The following is a 19,367-nucleotide window of genomic DNA, read 5'->3' on the forward strand; positions in this document are numbered from 1 at the left end:
ACTTCACATCATATTTTCAGCCCTACACTTTTACTTTGTTGCACTTTCCGCCTTCAGATCTCACCTTGCAATCAATTGTGAAGGAATTGGCAACCCCTTTGTAGCGTTGGGTGCAAGTTTGTTGTTTTCCGCAGGTACTTTGGATACTTGGTTTGATACTCCTACTGGATTGATACCTTGGTTCTCATACTGAGGGAAATACTTACTGCTACTGTGCTGCATCACCCTTTCCTCTTCAAGGGAAAAACCAACACAAGCTCAAGAGGTAGCAAGGCTCCCAAGCGACACCTAACCAATCTAGGAGGCACCACCCTCCAAAAGGTAATAGATGTGGTTGAACGATGAACTCCTTGCTCTTGTGCTTCTAAAGATAGTCTCCTCAACACAAAATCACTCTCTCACAGAATAGGCATGGGTAGGAGAGATTGATTTGGTGGAAAGGAATTTGGGAGGCTAGAGATCAAGTTTGAAATGATTGGAATGGAATATCTTGGTCTCAAAACATGAGTAGGTGGCTCTCTCTCAGAAAAGTGGATCTGTCAATGAAGTGTGTGTTCTGAGTGTTTCTCCCACGAATGAGAGGCGGGTGAAGGGGTATATATAGGCAGCACACAAAATCCAACTATTACACCTAAAGTGGCAAACTCGGTGAGACCAAAATCATCAACTCGGTGGTACCTACTTTCACTAAAGGCATCAACTTCTGAATCTCGGTGGAACCGATATACGAAACTCGGTGGCACCGAAAAGGTGGCTAACGGTCAGATGACACAGCTCGGTAACACCGATACTCAAACTCAGAAATACCGATTTTTTGTACTGAGGCAAAAAAAGTTGGTCATCCAAACTCGGTAGCACCGACATGGTTTCGGTTGCACCGATTTGGTGGGAATAGCTAGGGTTCTGTGTGAGATCAAACTAGATGATGCCGAAATGGGAAAGTTGGTGGCACCGATTTTGAGTGTGTGGTTTTGGACAGAATGGTTATGTGGGAAAAATGACTCAGTATTTTGGTGGCTAACTTTGAGCACTTGAGCAACCAGTTAATTTTAATACCTCACCCCTTTTAGTAGTATTGGCTTTTCTATGGACTCAAAATTGATTTCTCACAACTATAAAATGAAGAGTCTGCTTCAAGCTTGGGCCAATCCTATTCCTTCCTTACATCAAGGGGCATCTCCACATAAGCCTTTATCCAAAGCATCTTTTGAACTTTTCTAAAATATACTTGGATAAACATAGTAGTCCAATGATGCTTATGTTGTGATCAATTATCAAAACCACCCTAGGAAGCAATTGTGCTTTCAATCTCCCAATTTTGGTAATTGATGACAACATATAGATCAAAGCTTCGACAAAAGATACAATCAATGATTAGCATTGACGCTTTGAGAAGTATGTGAAAAGCAAGAGCTCCCCCTAAATTTGTGCATTATCTAAAATTTACGTTTGAATGCAAATGCACAATCAATTAGGATCATGGGTCACTCTTCCGTGTCACATACATCTTGGTGGTGCGCATACAAGATAAGAATGAATAGTAATGCACATGACACCAACAAGATAAGTGAATGATCATCACATAGATAGCTTAAAGATAATAATGTAGCAGCAACCAAGCAAAGTGTATGATCAAACATAGGCAACTAGATGAAGTAATCCAAAAGATCAAATTTTTGTAAAATAAAATGAGAGCCCTATGATCTATACATTTACCCCCCTTTGGGAACAAGTTACCAAAAAGTTCAAAAGTATAGAGCTAATCGTCTCTCTAGGTACCTGATGACGGAGTCGACAAAAGTGTGTTCACGAAGGCTTCTGCTGAATGTCCTCGAGTTGGAGGAGTGGATACTAGAGGTGCTTGAGATGGAACTGGAGCTAGAGGTGCAGATGCTTGAGCTGATGTAGTCTTTCTTGTCTCTGGAACAAGTACAACTGCTGACCTAAGCCTCGTGCTGAACTGAGTGGTAGTGCGAGGAGGTGACTCTTCATCATCATCATGATCGTCATCATCATCATCATCATCTCGGCATGGAATCTTCACCGAGTCAACTTCATGTTGAAGTTGTTTGACTATAGTTGTCAATTCCGTAACCTTCACATCCATGTCATGAAACTTTGTTTCCACGATCCGCTCTAGGCTCATCTGATTTTGCAGAATCTTCGAGATGTTCTTCTCCATACCTTGGACAAAGCTAACTAGAAATGTCGATTGCTCTAGTACTTCAGTTTTTTTTGAGCATGATGGCGTGCAGAGTTTATAGAAATAATTTCCTCTCATTCTTCACTTATACTTGTTTGAGAGCTAGACAAATAGTGATGGTAATTTTCATGGGTCATAAGACTAGATCAAAAATAGTGAGTGTTCAATAAGTGATAATTAAAACCATCATGTGGCACATATAGAAAAATTGTGGTTAATGAATATTGATATGGTGATATGAAAAAGGTGTGAGTGCATAACTAGTAATCCAGAGAGGCATTGATATTAAGAGATGTTCAAACTTTTTGAACATCTGAAAAATTAAAAGGGCATGGTGATGATGTGGGAGCATTTCCATTCCTCGTTGAAAACCTAGTGTTGTTTCGAGTCGAAGTCGCGTGATGGTTAACTCCTACCAACCCTCTCCCTAGGGGCATGCGAGTAGTACTTTGATTTTTGATCAGACTAATAAAACTTTTCAATAATTATATGAGTTATTTATGACTAATATGACACCATGGACATGCGCAATCTCCTCATATTTGCTAGCATATCTAGTACCGTGCATAGCCCATTCTCACCTCGGGGATTGGTGCGACTTTCGCCGGTGCATCCAAACCCAGCGACATGATATGCTCTGTTGCACATAAGCCCTATTATATCCTCCTCAAAGCAGCCACCATACCTACCTATTATGGCATTTCCATAGCCATTTCGAGATATATTGCCATGCAAATTCCATCATCACTTCACATGACTAGTTCGTTCATCATCATATTGCTTTGCATGATCATATAGAGCTGACATAGTATTTGTGGCAAAGCCATCATTCATAATAGCATTTGTGGTATAGCCACAAAAATTCACATGTTGAATACATGTCAAGCTAGATCATTGCACATCCTGGTACACTGCCAGAGGCATTAATATTGGAATCATGTTGCTTCATTCATCATATCGAGTTATCCATGAGTTGTAAGTAAATAAAAGTGTGATGATGATCATTGTTAGAGCATTGTCCCAATGAGGAAATAAAGATGGGGGGACAAATTATCCCACCATATAAATAAAATGAATGAGACAAAAAGAGAGAAGGGACTTTGCTACAATCCTTTACCACACTTGTGCCTCAAAGTGGCACCATGTACATCATGTAGAGAGTCTCATATTATATCATTCATATGCTAGTGGGAATTAAAAAAAATTATAAACTTGGCTTGTATATTCCGATGACGGCGTCCTCAAATGCCCGAGGTCTTCATGAGCAAGCAAGTTGGATGCACACCTCACTTAGTTTCAGTGGAGCTTTCATACACTTATAGCTCTAGTGCATCATTTGCATGGCAATCCCTACTCCTTGTATCAATATTTATCAATGGGTATCTCCATAACCCGTTGGTAGCCTAGTTGATACGACACTATCTTCTTCACTTTTCAACCCCTTTGAAACCTACCACTTACTCTATTCCACCTATATGCTATGTCTAATGGTTCACGCTCATGTATTGCGTGAAGAATAAAAAGTTGATGCATATTGAAAAAGTGCGACCCAATTGCCTGACTTGGGTACTGTGGTGCTTAACATTTGTACTTTTGTGATGAAGAGGGAGCCATGCCTTGCTAATATAATAAAGATGAAAGGGTTGAAACAATCTTTGAGGACCGTACACTTTGAAAGAATAATTGTTTTTCTACTTATACGTATGTTGTGTTAATACTTGTTAATTCATCGTTTCCCAATGATCATCCATGCAAAAGAATACATCATGGATAGCATGTCACATAAAAATTATGTTTTTATAATTTACCTACTCGAGGACGAGCAGGAATTAAGCTTGGGGATCCTTGATACGTCTCCAACGTATCTATAATTTTTTATTGGTCCATGCTATTATGTTATCATTTTAGAACACTTTATAGGCACTTATCTACCAATTTACATTATTTTTGAGCACTAACCTATTGAACGAGTGCCTAGTGCTAGTTGCCGTTTTCTGCATGTTTTTCCACTTTTCACGTTCCAGTACCAAACGAAGCCCAACGGACCTGATTTTTTTTGAATTTTTTCTGGACCAAAAGAACACCATTGAGCATAGAAAGAAGGCTGGGAGGCACACGAGGCTCCCACAAGCCATCAGGCCGTGGCCTGGGGGCTGATAGCTTGTGGCCCCCTCGTTTCTCTCCTGACCCCATTCTCTGGCCTATAAATTCCCATTTACTCTAAAAACATCATAGAAGGCCCCGAAACACTTTTTACATTGCTACAAGTCTCCATTTCGACGGGATGCCATCTAGAGCTCCGTTCCGGCTCTCTGCTGGAAGGGGGTCGTTCACGGAGGGCTTCTTCATCAACCTTGCCTTAATGATGATGTGTGTGTAGTTCACCACACACCTAGGGGTCCATAGTAGTACCTAGATGGCATATCTCTCTCTTTGATCTTCAATATAATGATCATCGTATCTTCCCTTTGATCCATATGATGTAACTCTTTTGTGTGGTGCGTTTGTTGGGATCCGATGAATTGTGGGTTTATGTTCAGATTATTCATGATAAATATTTGAGTCTCCTTTGATATATAATATGATTCTTATGTTCATGATTATCATAGATTTGTAATTCTCTCTGATGTATTGAAATAGTATGGCCAATTAGATTGGTATTTCTTCAGTGAGAGAGGTGCATTGTAGTAGGTTCAACTTGGCGAGTTTCTATATCCCAGTGATATAAGGGGACAAGTCGCGTCTTTGTGTTGCTGCTATTAAGGGTAAAACGATGGGGTTTATTCATATTGGTTGAGTTTACTTTGTCTACATCATGTCATCTTACTCCAAGCATTACTTCGTTTGTCATGAACTTGATACGTAGAGAGGCAAGCATAGAAGCGCTCTTGAAGTGAAGTAATAGTAATAGGTGCAGGCATGAGTCGACCTATTTGTTTATGGACATGATGCCTATATTTACATAATCATTACCATGAAAATTGCATAACTATCCACTCTTCTATCAATTGCCCAACAGTAATTTGTTTATCCACTATATGCTTATTTTTACGAGAGATGCCACTAGGGAAAGCTATGCCCCCCGGGTCTATTCATAACATATTGCTAAAACCTCCAAAATCTTGCTGCCATTTATTTAATTTACTTTTATTTTTCATTTTACAGTTATCTACACACCTCATTCACTTGCAAATAACGAGACCAAGGGGATTGGCAACCCTCTTGCCCGCGTTGGGCGCAAGCTGATTGTTCTTTTGTGTGCAGTCGCTGAAGACGGTTGTGGATTGATATTCCTATTGGTTCGATAAACCTTGGTTTCATTACCGAGGGAAATGCTTACCCACTTTGTGCTGCCATTGCCCGTTCCTCTTCACAGAAAACCCAACGCAGATCACGAGTATCAGTGCGTCCGCGGGGGTTAATCCTAATCCCCTAGTCAACATCCTTAATCTCTAGATTATAAATCCTCATAGTGAGAGACCTAGCTCTGATACCAATTGAAAGGACATGGATGTCGCCTAGGGAAGGGGGTCAATAGGTGTTTCAAAATAATTACGTTTTAGGCTTGAACAAATGTGGAATAAAATTAGCATTTATTTTGTCAAGCACAAAACCTAAATTTACTAGTCTCACCTATGTGCACTAACAACTTATGCTAAGCAAGATAAACAACTAAGTGATAGCAAAGTATATAGCATGAAACAATATGGCTATCACAAAGTAAAGTGCATAAGTAAAGGGCTCGGGTAAGAGATAACCGAGGCATGAGGAAACGATGATGTATCAGAAGTTCACACCCTTGAGGATGCTAATCTCCGTTTGGAGCAGTGTGGAGGCACAATGCTCCCCAAGAAGCCACTAGGGCCACCATGATCTCCTCATGCTCTCGCACAATGCAGGATGTCGTGGTTCCACTAAGGGAGCCCTGAGGACGGTCACCGAACCCATACAAATGGCAACCCTTGGGGCGTTCACCGAACCCATACACTTTGGCAACCCTCGGGGGGTGGTCACCAGAACACGTACAAATTGCTCGGGGCAATCTCCACAACCTAATTGGAGACCCTGACGCTTGCCCAGAGCTTTACACACCAATGATTGAGCTCCGACGCACGACCAATCGTCTAGGACGCCAAAGGACCAAAGAGAAATAAGCTCTAGGGTACCAAGCACCCAAGAGTAATAAGCTTATCAAGTTTTCACTTCCACCTATCACCATGGAGAACTCAAACCGATGCAACTAATGCAATGTCAAGAACACACGAAGTGGTCAAGTCCCTCACACTCAAATTCCGCCACAACAACAAATGCTATGGAGGAATACGGGAGGAAGAACAAGGAGCTCACAAAGAACTCCAAAATCTAGATCCAAGGGGCTCCCCTCACATATAGGAGAAAGTGATCGGTGGAAATGTGGATCTGGATCTCCTCTCTCTTTCCCTCAAGAACTAGCAAGAATCATTGGAGGGATTGAAAGATACCAAGCTCGAAGAAGGTTAACAATGGGGGGAAAACACAAGCTCAAAGGATAAGGTTCAATGGAATAAGAACCCCTTTTATAGGAGGGGAAAATCCAACCGTTACCCCCTGATACGTCCATTTTGCATCATGTTTTCATGTTGATATTTATCGCTTCTTGGGCTGTTATTTCACTTCACGGTACAATACTTATGCCTTTTCTCTCTTATTTTGCAAGGTTTACATGAAGAGGGAGAATGTCGGCAACTGGAATTCTGGCTTGAAAGTGGAGCAAAGTTGAGATACCTATTCTGCGCAAATCCAAACGCCGTAAAAATCAACTAGGATTTTTTCCGGATTTATAAAAAATACTGGGCCGAAGAAGCGCCAGAGGGGCGCCAGTAGGTGGCCACAAGCCTGCACGGCGCGGCCAACCCCCAGGCCACGCCATGAGGGCTTGTGGGCAGCTTGCTGGCCCACTGGGCCCCCCTCTTCTGCTATATGAAGGGTTTCGTCCAGGAAAAAAATCAGGGAGGAGCTTTTTCGTGGATTCTCCGCCGCCACGAGGCGGAACTTGAGCAGTACCAATCTAGAGCTCCGGCAGGAGGATCCTGCCGGGGAAACTTCCCTCTCGGAGGGGGAAATTGTCGCCATCGTCATCACCAACACTCCTCTCATCGGAGGGGACTCGTCACCATCAACATCTTCATCAGCACCATCTCATCTCCAAACCCTAGTTCATCTCTTGTAACCAATCTCCATCTCGCGACTCCGATTGGTACTTGTAAGGTTGCTAGTAGTGTTGATTACTCTTTGTAGTTGATGCTAGTTGGATTACTTGGTGGAAGATTTTATGTTCAGATCCTTGATGTTACTCATTACCTCTCTGGTCATGAATATGATTATGCTTTGTGAGTAGTTACTTTTGTTCCCGAGGACACGGGATAAGTCATGCTAATAGTAGTCATGTGAATTTGGTATTCGTTCGATATTTTGATGTGTTGTATGTTGTTTTTCCTCTAGTGGTGTTATGTGAACGTCTACTACATAACACTTCACCATTATTTGGGCCTAGAGGAAGGCATTGGGAAGTAGTAAGTAGATGATGGGTTGCTAGAGTGACAGAAGCTTAAACCCTAGTTTATGCGTTGCTTCGTAAGGGGATGATTTGGATCCACTAGTTTAATGCTATGGTTAGACTTTGTCTTAATTCTTCTTTCATAGTTGCGGATGCTTGCGAGAGGGGTTAATCATAAGTAGGATGCTTGTCCAAGTAAGGGCAGTACCCAAGCGCCGGTCCACCCACATATCAAACTATCAAAGTAACAAACACGAATCATATGAACATGATGAAACTAGCATGACAGAAATTCCCGTGTGTCCTCGGGAGCGTTTTTCCTCCTACAAGACTTTGTGCAGGCTTGTCCCTTGCTACAAAAGGGATTGGGACACTTTGCTGCACCATTGCTACTTTTGTTACTTGTTGCTTGCTACGAATCATCTCACCACACAATCACTTGTTACCGATAATTTCAGTGCTTGCAGATATTTCCTTGGTGAAAACCACTTGTCAGATCCTTCTGCTCCTCGTTGGGTTCGACACTCTTACTTATCGAAAGGACTACGATTGATCCCCTATACTTGTGTGTCATCACCCCCTCAGCCCGCATGCAAGCGATACTACCGCTCATGGGAGTGGTACTACTGTTTGGGCGGCAGAGCCAGCCGCACAGGGCAATGGCATGAGGCCACGAGGCGGTAGTGCCACCGGAGCTATACTACCGCTTGGGTTGCAGTGCAACATCTCTACAAACCCGAAGATGAAGTAGGAACGGAGGTAGTTCTGCCTAAGCGGTACTACCGCAGATAAGAGGTAGTACCGCGCCCTACTACCGCTCGTAGTTTGCTCAGGGTTCTAGGCCCATAAAGAAGAACGGTAGTGGCACGGTAGTAACACGCGGTACAACCAGTTAGGGTGGTTCTATTGCACTGTACTACCGACCAGAAACCGCTGAGTCTGACACAAAAAGTCGAGATACCGAAGCGAGCGGTACAAGCGTGGAACTAGACAATGGCACTACCGCTCGTAAGCGGTATTACTGCTGCCCAGAGCGGTACTACCGTAGATAAGAGGTAGTACTGCTGCTTTGCGCGGTACTTCCGCTTGGTTCCTTCCAGAACAGAACAAATGCAACGTATGAATGGAAGAACACCAGAATTGCCATAACTTGTGTAAATGAGCTCCGAATTGAGCAAGATCAAGCTTGTTGGATTCAAGATGACAAGATCTATCCAACATTGACTGCTTGGTTATAATAAGAATAGGAAGTATAAAAATGCCAATGATATAGAGATGTGAAACCTTTATGAATGAAGAACCGACAAAACTCCAACATAAAAAACATCATAGAAGATGCATATGGAGTCCGTTTTCGATGAACTCGAGCTTGTCATGAAGATGACCATAAGATCTAGAACTCACAAAGAGAAACACCAAACAAGAACCAAGAAATATCATGCAAGGATGCAAATGGTTTGAGCTCTCAATGAACGATACATTCAAGCTACTCACTTGAGAGGCCCTCCTTGATAGTACGACTATCGATCCTATAACCCGGTCTACCAACTACTATCATGAGACCGGTAAAATAGAACAACTATCAAGGGCAAACATATACCTTGCATCTAGTCCACATCAGCTAGATAATGACGATCTTAACTTCCTCAAGGTGGACCACCTTTCTTGTTTGCGTTGGCTCGATGAAGACTAGTTGATTGATCCCCCATACTCCACTGTGGGTGAGCCACTCTTCGGCACATCTTCACAAGTCTATTGTCACCACAATGGATGACAAGCTTCAAGCATGATCTCTTCGTGATGCTCCACTTGAAATTGCACACCGCAATCTTGATGACGACCATCACTTGATGTCACACTACATGGGTTTATGAGATCTTCCTCATGATGCAAGCCCATGGAAACATACCTAACCCCACATAGAACATCATGTATACCATGGGTTGGTATATGCTACCTCTTGAGCTTGCGTTGGTTTTTCCCTCGAAGAGGAAAGGGTGATGCAGCACGGTAGCAGTAAGTATTTCCCTCAGTTTGAGAACCAAGGTATCAATCCAGTAGGAGTATCAAAACAAGTCTCCAAAGTACCTACGCAAAAACAAACAAACTTGCACCCAACGCTATAAAGGGGTTGTCAATCCCTTCACGATTAATTGCAAGGTGAGATCTGAAGGTGGAAAGTGCAACAAAGTAAAAGTGTAGAGCTGAAAATATGATGTGAAGTAGACCCGGGGGGCATAGTGTTCACTAGAGGCTTCTCTCATGATAGCAAGTATTATGGTGGGTGAACAAATTACTGTCGAGCAATTGATAGAACCACGCAAAGTCATGATGATATCTAAGGCAATGATCATACATATAGGCATCACGTCCGAGACAACTAGACCGATACCGTCTGCATCTACTACTATTACTCCACACATCGACCGCTATCCAGCATGCATCTAGTGTATTGAGTTCATAAAGAACAGAGTAACGCCTTAAGCAAGATGACATGATGTAGAGGGATAAATTCATGCAATAGATATAAACCCCATATTTTTACCCTTGATGGCAACAACACGATACGTGCCTCGCTACCCCTTCTGTCACTGGGTAAGGACACCGCACGGTATGAACCCAAAACCAAGCACTTCTCCCATTGCAAGAATTGAAGATCAAGTTGGCCAAACGAAACCCACAACTCGAAGAGAATTACAAGGATACGAAATCATGCATATAAGAGATCACAGGAAACTCAAATAACATTCATAGATAATGTGATCATAAATCCACAATTCATCGGATCTCGACAAACACACCGCAAAAGAAGATTACATCGGATAGATCTCCATGAAGATCATGGAGAACTTTGTATTGAAGATCCAAGAGAGAGAAGAAGCCATCTAGCTACTAGCTATGGACCTGAAGGTCTGTGGTGAACTACTCACGCATCATCGGAGAGGCAATGGTGTTGGTGAAGAAGCCCTCCGTGTCCGAATCCCCCCTCCGGCAGGGCACCAGAACGTGCCCCAGATGTGATCTTGCGGAGACAGAAGTTTGCGGCGACGGAAAAGTATTTTAGTGGCTCTCTCTTGTGGTTTCAGATTTTTCGGGGATTTATAGGCGGAAGAAGTAGGGCAAAGGAGCCACGGGGGGCCCACAAGCCTTCTAGGCGCCCCCCAGGCCACGGCTAGGGGGCTTGTGGCCTCCCCCGGGAGCCTTTGCCTTGGTTTTCAAGTTCCCTGCGTATCTTGTGTTCCGGAACAAATCATTCTGAAGATTTTATTCCGTTTGGACTCCGTTTAATATTCTTCTCTAAAAAGGGTAAAAAACACGGAAGAAAACAGGAACTGGCACTTGGCACTGAGTTAATAGGTTAGTCCCAAAAAAGATATAAAATGCATACAAAACATCCAAAGTTGACAAGATAATAGCATGGAACCATCAAAAATTATAGATACGTTGGAGACGTATCAGTATACAAAGTGTAATGGACAATGTTTACCAAATCATGGGATCACTTGATACCTCTCGGTACATCTTATACGCTTTGTGTGTTGATCAACTTGATTCACTCTTTGACTTAGTCTTCATAAACCTTGTATCTTATCTTCTCTCTTCATAAAGATGATGTCTTGAAGGTAAACATGAATGCTCACACAATCTTCTTCTTCAAGGCATATGCTTGCAATAAGTTCAACTCTCACATGACTAATCTTTGTATAGAACATTGAATACCACATTGGTCACCATATAAACTCCTTGAAACCAACAGATGGACTTCAAGAAGTGCCTATGGAAAAATCCTTTGAATATAACTCAAAGCAACCATTAGTCCATAGGAATTCTCATCGATTACCAAAACCACACATGGAGAAATATGCTCTTGCTGAGTATTGTGTTGATAAAGAGTTGTGGGAGAAGGCATGATTGTAGTCAGAGTGGGTCGAAGACGAGGCACACCATATGAATCAGTCATCGACCACGTCTGCTTTATTGCCGCCCTTCAGTACTTTTACCAAATTTCTAGGATGCCACAAAAATATGGCTGTCGCACTTGGCCTTATCCCGCATCTAGGACACACATGCGTTTGTCAAATGCATGGTCGCATGATTCGCAATAGCAAGCCTCCCCGCGTGTGAGGTCACTTCGAATAGGAGGAAGAATCCATAGATTAGCATATAATCATTGTAATCCTTCTTGAAACCCATTTTGTAATTCTGTGTTGAAAATGATATTTCATCTTGTACCGAAAAACTCACATTTTTTGAGGTGGGAAATGAAACTAAACTGGAGTTTTGAAGAAGAACCGTTGTAGCCGATGACAAGTGAAACACACAAGTAATAAAAATACGGAGGTTGTCTTTTTGGCGACTTTATGTTTGCGCACAACCGCCGCGGACTCCGTATCCATATGGAGCACACTCCATATCTCATATGACGAGCACACTTATGATGACTCTGCTGGATTTTTTTCTAAGTAACAAGCTATATGAAGGTGCTACAACATACACACATTAACTTGTTTTTTGCCTTTACAAATAAGGTTTTACCACAATAGTAACGATATTTACCATACCATTTGGTAAAAGGATATGAACAGTGATGACGTGTTAGTAATAATTATGACGATGATGGTAATCATTGTTTGTACCAGCGCTGTTATGACTGCGAAAAGAGTATGACTATGTTGGTTAAAATGACATGAAACCACGATGATAATATATTTACTCGATCGGTCATGGTGGCTATTGAAGGCAGATGCACCTAGTTGACATTTTTGCCATCACAATTGATAGGGGCCACATGGAGGAGGATCTTATACAGGGAACATGCCAAGGAAGGTACATGGGCGGGGAGGGGGTGTGGATGGGAGCACAAGAGAAGGAGCGTGGATTATCCGGTCATAGGCGGCAATGCAGGAGCAGGCGAGCATGTTTTTTATTTGTCATAGCACATGGGATTGCACCAGGACAAAAAGAAAGATGACGAAAATTGAGGTGTGTAGCTTTCAAGGGTTTTACTTGCGTGTTGATGTCCATAGGCTTGAGCTAGTTTGTCTTGGCCTTTTCACCATGCTAGGAGAGGGTGAGGGAGATGATGTTGGAAATATGCCCTAGAGGCAATAATAAAATAGTTATTATTATATTTCCTGTTTCAAGATAATCGTTTATTATCCATGCTATAATTGTATTGAATGGAAACATAAATACATGTGTGGATACATAGACAAAATACTGTCCCTAGTAAGACTCTAGTTAACTGGCTCGTTGATGAAAGATGGTTAAGGTTTGCTGGCCATAGACAAGCGTTGTCGCTTGATAGCGGGATCACATCATTAGGAGAATGATGTCATGGACAAGACCCAAACTATAAACGTAGCATGTGATCATGTTATTTTGTTGTTATTGTTTTTTCATGTCAAGTATACATTCCTATGACCATGAGATCATGTAACTCACTGACACCGGAGGAATGCCCTTTGTGTATCAAACGTCGCAATGTTACTGAGTGACTATAAAGGTGCTCTACAGGTATCTCCGAAGGTGTCCGTTGAGTTGGCATGGATCAAGACCGGGATTTGTCACTCCGTGTGACGGAGAGGTATCTCGGGGCCCACTCGGTAATACAACATCACAAACAAGCCTTGCAAGCAATGTGACTAAAGAGTTAGCCACGAGATCTTGTATTACGGAACGAGTAAAGAGACTTGCCGGTAACGAGATTGAAATAATGGGGATACCGGCGATCAAATCTCGAGCAAGTAACATACCGAAGGACAAAGGGAATGATATACGGGATTGTGTGAATCCTTGACATATAGGTTCAACCGATAAGATCTTCGTAGAATATGTAGAATCCAATATGGTCATCCAGGTCCCGCTATTGGATATGGACCGGAGAGTGTCTCATCATGTCTACATAGTTCTCGAACCCGCAGGGTCTGCACACTTAAGGTTCGGTGACGTTTTCGGTATAGTTGAATTATTGATGTTGGTAACCGAATTTTGTTCGGAGTCCCGGATGAGATCCCAGACGTCACAAGGGTTTCCAGAATGGTCCGAAGAGGAAGACTGATATATAGGAAGTATCCATTTGGCTTCCGGAAGGTTTATAGGCATTTGCCGGTAAAGTACCGGGAATGATGAATGGGTTCCGGAGTTCTACCGGGAGGGTCCACTCACCCGAGAGAAGACCAAAAGGGGCCCAAGGGCGATGAACCATCCCCTAGTGGACTGGTGGCCAGCCCAAGAAGGCCTAGGTCGGCTGAAGTTGAAGAAAAGGCAAGGAGAGCGGCCAATCCGAATTGGGGAAGGAATGACTCCTCCTTCCAAGTGAAATTGGAGGAGGACTCCTCCCTCCTCCCTCTCGCGTCGTCCGAAACCCTAGGGTTTCCCTAGGGCGCTACCCCCTCCCTCCCTCATATATATAGTGGAGGGGGAGAGGTTTTTGGCACTCAAGCCAAAGTGTAGCCCTCCTCCCCTCCACAACTTCGACACCTCGTAGCTAGATTCGTCCGGCACGGCGAAGCCCTGCCGGAGTAAGCTCCACCACCATCACTGTCATGCCGTCGCGCTGTCAAAGAATTCAGCTACCTCTCCGCCCCTCTTGCTGGATCAAGAAGGCGGAGATCTTCACCAAGATGTATGTGTGCTGAATGCGGAGGTGCCGTCCGTTCGGTACTAGATCGGAACGGAGTTCGTGGGACGGATCGTGATCGGATCGCGAAGACGTTCGACTACATCAACTCCGTTTCTTAGCGCTTCCCGCTTAGCGATCTACAAGGGTATGTGGATCCGATCTCCCCTCTCATAGATGATCATCACCATGATAGGTCTTGCGTGTGCGTAGGAACTTTTTTATTTCCCATGCAACGTTCCCCAACACATGATTGGTATTTTTTAAAACTAAATGCGGGGACTAAAAAGGGAATTGGACGACAACAACATATAATCACCAAACCTTTTTAATAATAATAAAGAATAGTATCAATCAACATGTGGCAATACAAAGACACCAATGAGCAAGAATAATAAGATAGCTGCTTAAACAAAGAAACATGTGCCATAATGTAACAAATTGGCATCATATTTTTAGTAATTCCGAGCAAACGCTCCCATGCACGTCGGAGCACGCAAGCGAATCCTAGAGCGTTCATCCCCACACCCTTCGGACTCAATTATGAGTCGACAACATAAGAGTGGTTCGCTTATGATGACAATCTGATTGAACACATTCATGATGATGATTTTTTGTTTTAGAGCTTGCTAATTTTCACCTTTTTCGTTGATGTAGCCAGTATGGCATATCCTGATCATAATAATTTTATTATTTTATTTGTTTAGGCTCGGAATTCTCCATGTTGCAATCATGACAAATCTACATCATGTCTTTTTTTACTTAGAACATTGTAAATATTTATGCAACAACATGGTAAATTAACCTGTAGCATGAAAAATCTGGAGCGTCTGCTGATAGTGATTTTTTTGAGCGAACTAAAACAATTTGTTCGTTTATACCTAGGTGGGGGAACAACCGTTCACTTGGTTTACCCATGAGGAAAGGACATATGTGTATTAGATCCCTTATTTTTCTTAATGATAAATCTCTACCTAATAATATAGCAAATACTGTTTCTGGTTGTACATCATGGCATTTTTACTGAAAACCCCCTGTCGTTTCCCGGAATCAACCCGCAGTCCGGATTTAAGTGAGAAAACGAATCGTTTTGTGTAATTTTATACTCCCTCCGTCCGGAAATACTTGTCCTAAAAATGAATATAATGGATGTATCTATAACTAAAATAAGTCTAGATTCATTCATTTCTAGGACAAGTATTTCCGGACGGAGGGAGTAGAAACCCCGTATAGTTTTCCGAAATCAACCCTTGGTCACGATTTAAGCGAGAAAACGAATCTTTTTTGTATTTTTTAGAAAATTCCTTGAGTTTTCACAAAATAAATCCGCAGTACATACTTATGTAAAAAACGAATCTTTTCCATATGTTTCCAGAAACATTGATCCGCAGTTCAATTATAAGTGACAATTTTAAAAAAATCATATCTTTTAAACGGCAACTCGAATTTTAAATTATTATATATGAAATTTTATTAAAAACATATGTAGAATGTGAATATAATGTTAGTTTATCTATTTTATTTTTTAAAATTCTGTTTATAATGTAATTTTAATCAATAGTGATGCGCACAAGCTAAATGTGATGTTATTTTACCTATTTAACAATTTTAAAATTATATTTCTACTGTAATTTTAATCAATAGCGCACATTTCATTTTTTCATACCGAGGCCGATCCATCTTGTTAATTAATCCGCGGTTCAATTATAATTGACAAATACTTTAAAAAATATATCTTTTAAACTGTAACTCTAATTTTAAATCATTATATATGAACTTTGATTCAAAAAATGAGTTGAATCGAAATATAATGTTAGTTTACCTATTTTATTTGTTAAATTTCTATTTATAATATATCTTGAATCTATAGTGATGCGTATTATCTAAATATGATGTTATTTTATCTATTTAACAATTTTCAAATTCTATTTATGTTGTAATTTTAATCAATAGCGCACAATCCATTTTTTCGTACTGAAGCCGATCCGTGTTGCAAATGAACACCTCATTAAAATGAGATTGAAGACAAAATGATCTATCAATAATCTCACATGCATGCCTCGGTAAAATCCGCATGAAAACAAAAAAGTTGAGAGAGTTAGAGAGAGAGAGCATAGATATATTCACTAAAAAAGAGAAGTTTAAATAAAAGTCTCAAATCATGAATATTAGGTTAGGACGTGTTGTATGGTTTGCTTTCGTTGCAACCCATGGACTCTTTTGCTAGTATATAGGATACTAAAATGACGTTTGTCATATGAGATCCAATAAGTATTTGGACGACTTTCTTTTCAGTTTCTAATAGGAAAAATATATTTTCCTCGGTATCTCAAAAATTATAAACCCAAACCCATAATGATTGGGAAAAAAAAGAAAGGCAAGTTTGAATTCATTGTGCTACACATTACTAGTGAACATATACTTCGGTTCCAAGAAAACTTATACTCCAAGAAAATATACTTTTATCTCCTCCAAGAAGAGATTTTGGGTCTAGTTTCGGTCCAAGAAAACTTAACTTGCGTCCGTGTACCGTCCGTACGTTACAAAAAAATAGTAATCGGACCGTCCGTATCCAACACGGGCCAATATTACGAAAATAAAACCAGGGCCAGAGGCAAGCCCGAAGCCCCGAACAGACGCGCAAGGCAAGCAGCCCATAAGCAGACGCTGCGTCGAGTCAGATTATACCGAGCAAGAAACAGAAGGGGCCGTGGGGAACGGAGGAGCGCGGCGGCGGCGGCAAGGGAGAAGCGATGGCGAGGGGCGATAGCTGCTTGGCGCGCATCGGCGCCGGAGTCGCAATCGGCGGCGCGGTCGGCGGAGCCGTCGGTAACCTCTTCCCTCCCTACCTAAAACCCTAAACCCTAGCTGGCCCTGTTCCAATCCGCCCGGTGCTGGTTCGATTTCGCTTCTAGGCTTTGGTCAAAATCCGTTCAGGGCCAGGGTTGATTCGGGGGGTTAGTTGCTGATCTGTGACTTCCGCCTAAGTAGGTTCGTGCTGTGATGTGGGCGCATGAGCTGTAGTTATTGTTTGGTTTCGTTTGGTAGGAAATCTTGTTGTATGCTAAGGTAGGAGTTTTTTTCTCGCGGTGGGAGCAGACGGTACGTCTGTGACGACTTGATGCTGAACATCTGATGGTTGCTTGCTCAAGTGCTGGGCTTTTATGGTCGACCCCTGTCTGGTTTGCGTCGTAGTAGGTGTTCGACTGCTGGTGGTGGTTAGGAATTCGGACCAGTGGTGAGAGAAGATGACTAGATCTTCTAGTTACCTTCGGCTGTTCACGAGTAATATTATAGTCATTAATGCTAATGTGAAATGCGTGACAGATTAGAATATTCAGTTTCTGGTCTTAGTTACAGTTCTGTGCTTGATAAGGGATATAACAAGTTAAAAGACTTTTGATGTGGTTTGTATGGTGTATCTTGGTAACTGACGTTGACAAGTAGTAGCTCTACCCCTGGTGTTTAACAATGGTCGTCGAAACATGACATCTGTAGGTTAATCTTACTTTAGTCATACTTTTTCCTCAAAACATAATGCTTTAGTCATACTTTTAGACATTGGAGGCATAACTGGCAGCTTCTGCTAAACATTTAGTGCTTTTAGACATTGGTATTCAGTATCCTTAATCAGTTTGCTCCTTTAGCTTAACAAATCTAGAGCTACTTGCCTACTAGTAATCTCTTGATGCAACTCTGAGGGAGCTGCTTATTGTTGTTTTTTGATTTGTGCTTCTTGTTACTCTCAGTTTCTGGAACTTCAGATGCTGACATAGGATATGCAATGAATATCATGTAATTAATGGGCATGTTTTGCCCCTTTTTGCAGGTGCTGTTTATGGGACTTATGCCGCTATCAGATTGAGGGTAATTTTCTAATCTTTTTAGTACCTGAGCTACTTTGCGGTAGCACGCCACCACTTGGTTTTTTAGTTTCTGTGTATTTTCATGGCATACTTGATGTGTTAAAGTTCAGAAATTACTAGCTTATGATGCTCAAAATCAGTAAATTAGAAGTATAGTGACTGTTCTGCTCTTTATTACTCCCTCCGTCCCAAAATAACTGTCTCAACTTTGTACTAGCTCTAGTATAAAATTGTATTAAGCTTAAGACACTTATTTTGGGACGGAGGGAGTACTTCGTATCTTTTATAAAGCATAACTCTTATCTTTCCACCTCATCCATGCCATATCTTCTTTTTGTTGATTAACTTCAAACTGTCTGGACACATCAACAGTTAGTGTTCTTTAACTAAACATGCTACCATTCAACACATAAAACACTGAAAGCAAATCTTACATCATACTCCTGGAAAAAGGCAAAGTATCTTATAGTACTCCCTCCGTCTCAAAATTCTTGTCTTAGGTTTGTCTAGAAATAGATGTATCTAAATACTATAACATGGCTAGATACATTCATATTTAGACAAATCTAAGACAAGAATTTTGGGACGGATAGAGTATTAAATTTAGCAGGTTATAATTTCCTGTATGAAAGACATCACTTCGCCTGCATTTGTTTTAGCTGATTTAATTGAATCTACAAGCAAACATGTCATAGAATTTCTGAGTGCTCAGCAGTGTTATCTAATTTTGTTTCAGGTCCCTGGGTTGCTGAAGATCAGACACATCGGACAAGCCACTGTCGGCAGCGCTGCAGTATTCGGGCTTTTCCTCGGAGCTGGAAGCTTGATACACTGCGGGAAAAATTACTAACTCGCGTCAAGTCACCCCTGCTTTTATTAGGTTTTAAAGGATTGTCTGCGTAAAGCATTTGTTTGATCTTTAAGGAACATTGGAGTTCTGCTACTATTTACTCGGTCCTAGCTTTTGATATGTTTGCCTTACTGTTGATGTGGAAATAAAATCTTTCGTCATCTGTATGAGAGGTAGGTGGTGAAAGCAGGATTCATGAGAGAAAACGTTTTGTTGTATTGAAGTCATATGTCATTCTCATCAGTAAAAGAAATAGACCATTTTCTCCCGACATTGACCGGGGCGAGGGG

The 19,367-nt window shown here is 41.6% G+C and overlaps 1 protein-coding gene across 1 annotated transcript; it reads left to right on the forward strand.

The window, feature by feature from the left end:
- The first annotated feature begins 17,042 nt into the window (after positions 1-17,042).
- On the forward strand, positions 17,043-19,348 carry LOC123432553 (reactive oxygen species modulator 1). Its single transcript, XM_045115399.1, has 3 exons — positions 17,043-17,190; positions 18,191-18,228; positions 18,964-19,348. Exons 1-3 carry the CDS (start codon positions 17,115-17,117, stop codon positions 19,075-19,077), a joined length of 228 nt encoding a protein of 75 aa, XP_044971334.1. The 5' UTR covers positions 17,043-17,114; the 3' UTR covers positions 19,078-19,348.
- Positions 19,349-19,367: the final 19 nt, after the last annotated feature.

The sequence above is a fragment of the Hordeum vulgare genome, chromosome 1H (genome assembly GCF_904849725.1).
Source record: "Hordeum vulgare subsp. vulgare chromosome 1H, MorexV3_pseudomolecules_assembly, whole genome shotgun sequence".
In the NCBI taxonomy this organism is placed as follows: domain Eukaryota; kingdom Viridiplantae; phylum Streptophyta; class Magnoliopsida; order Poales; family Poaceae; genus Hordeum; species Hordeum vulgare.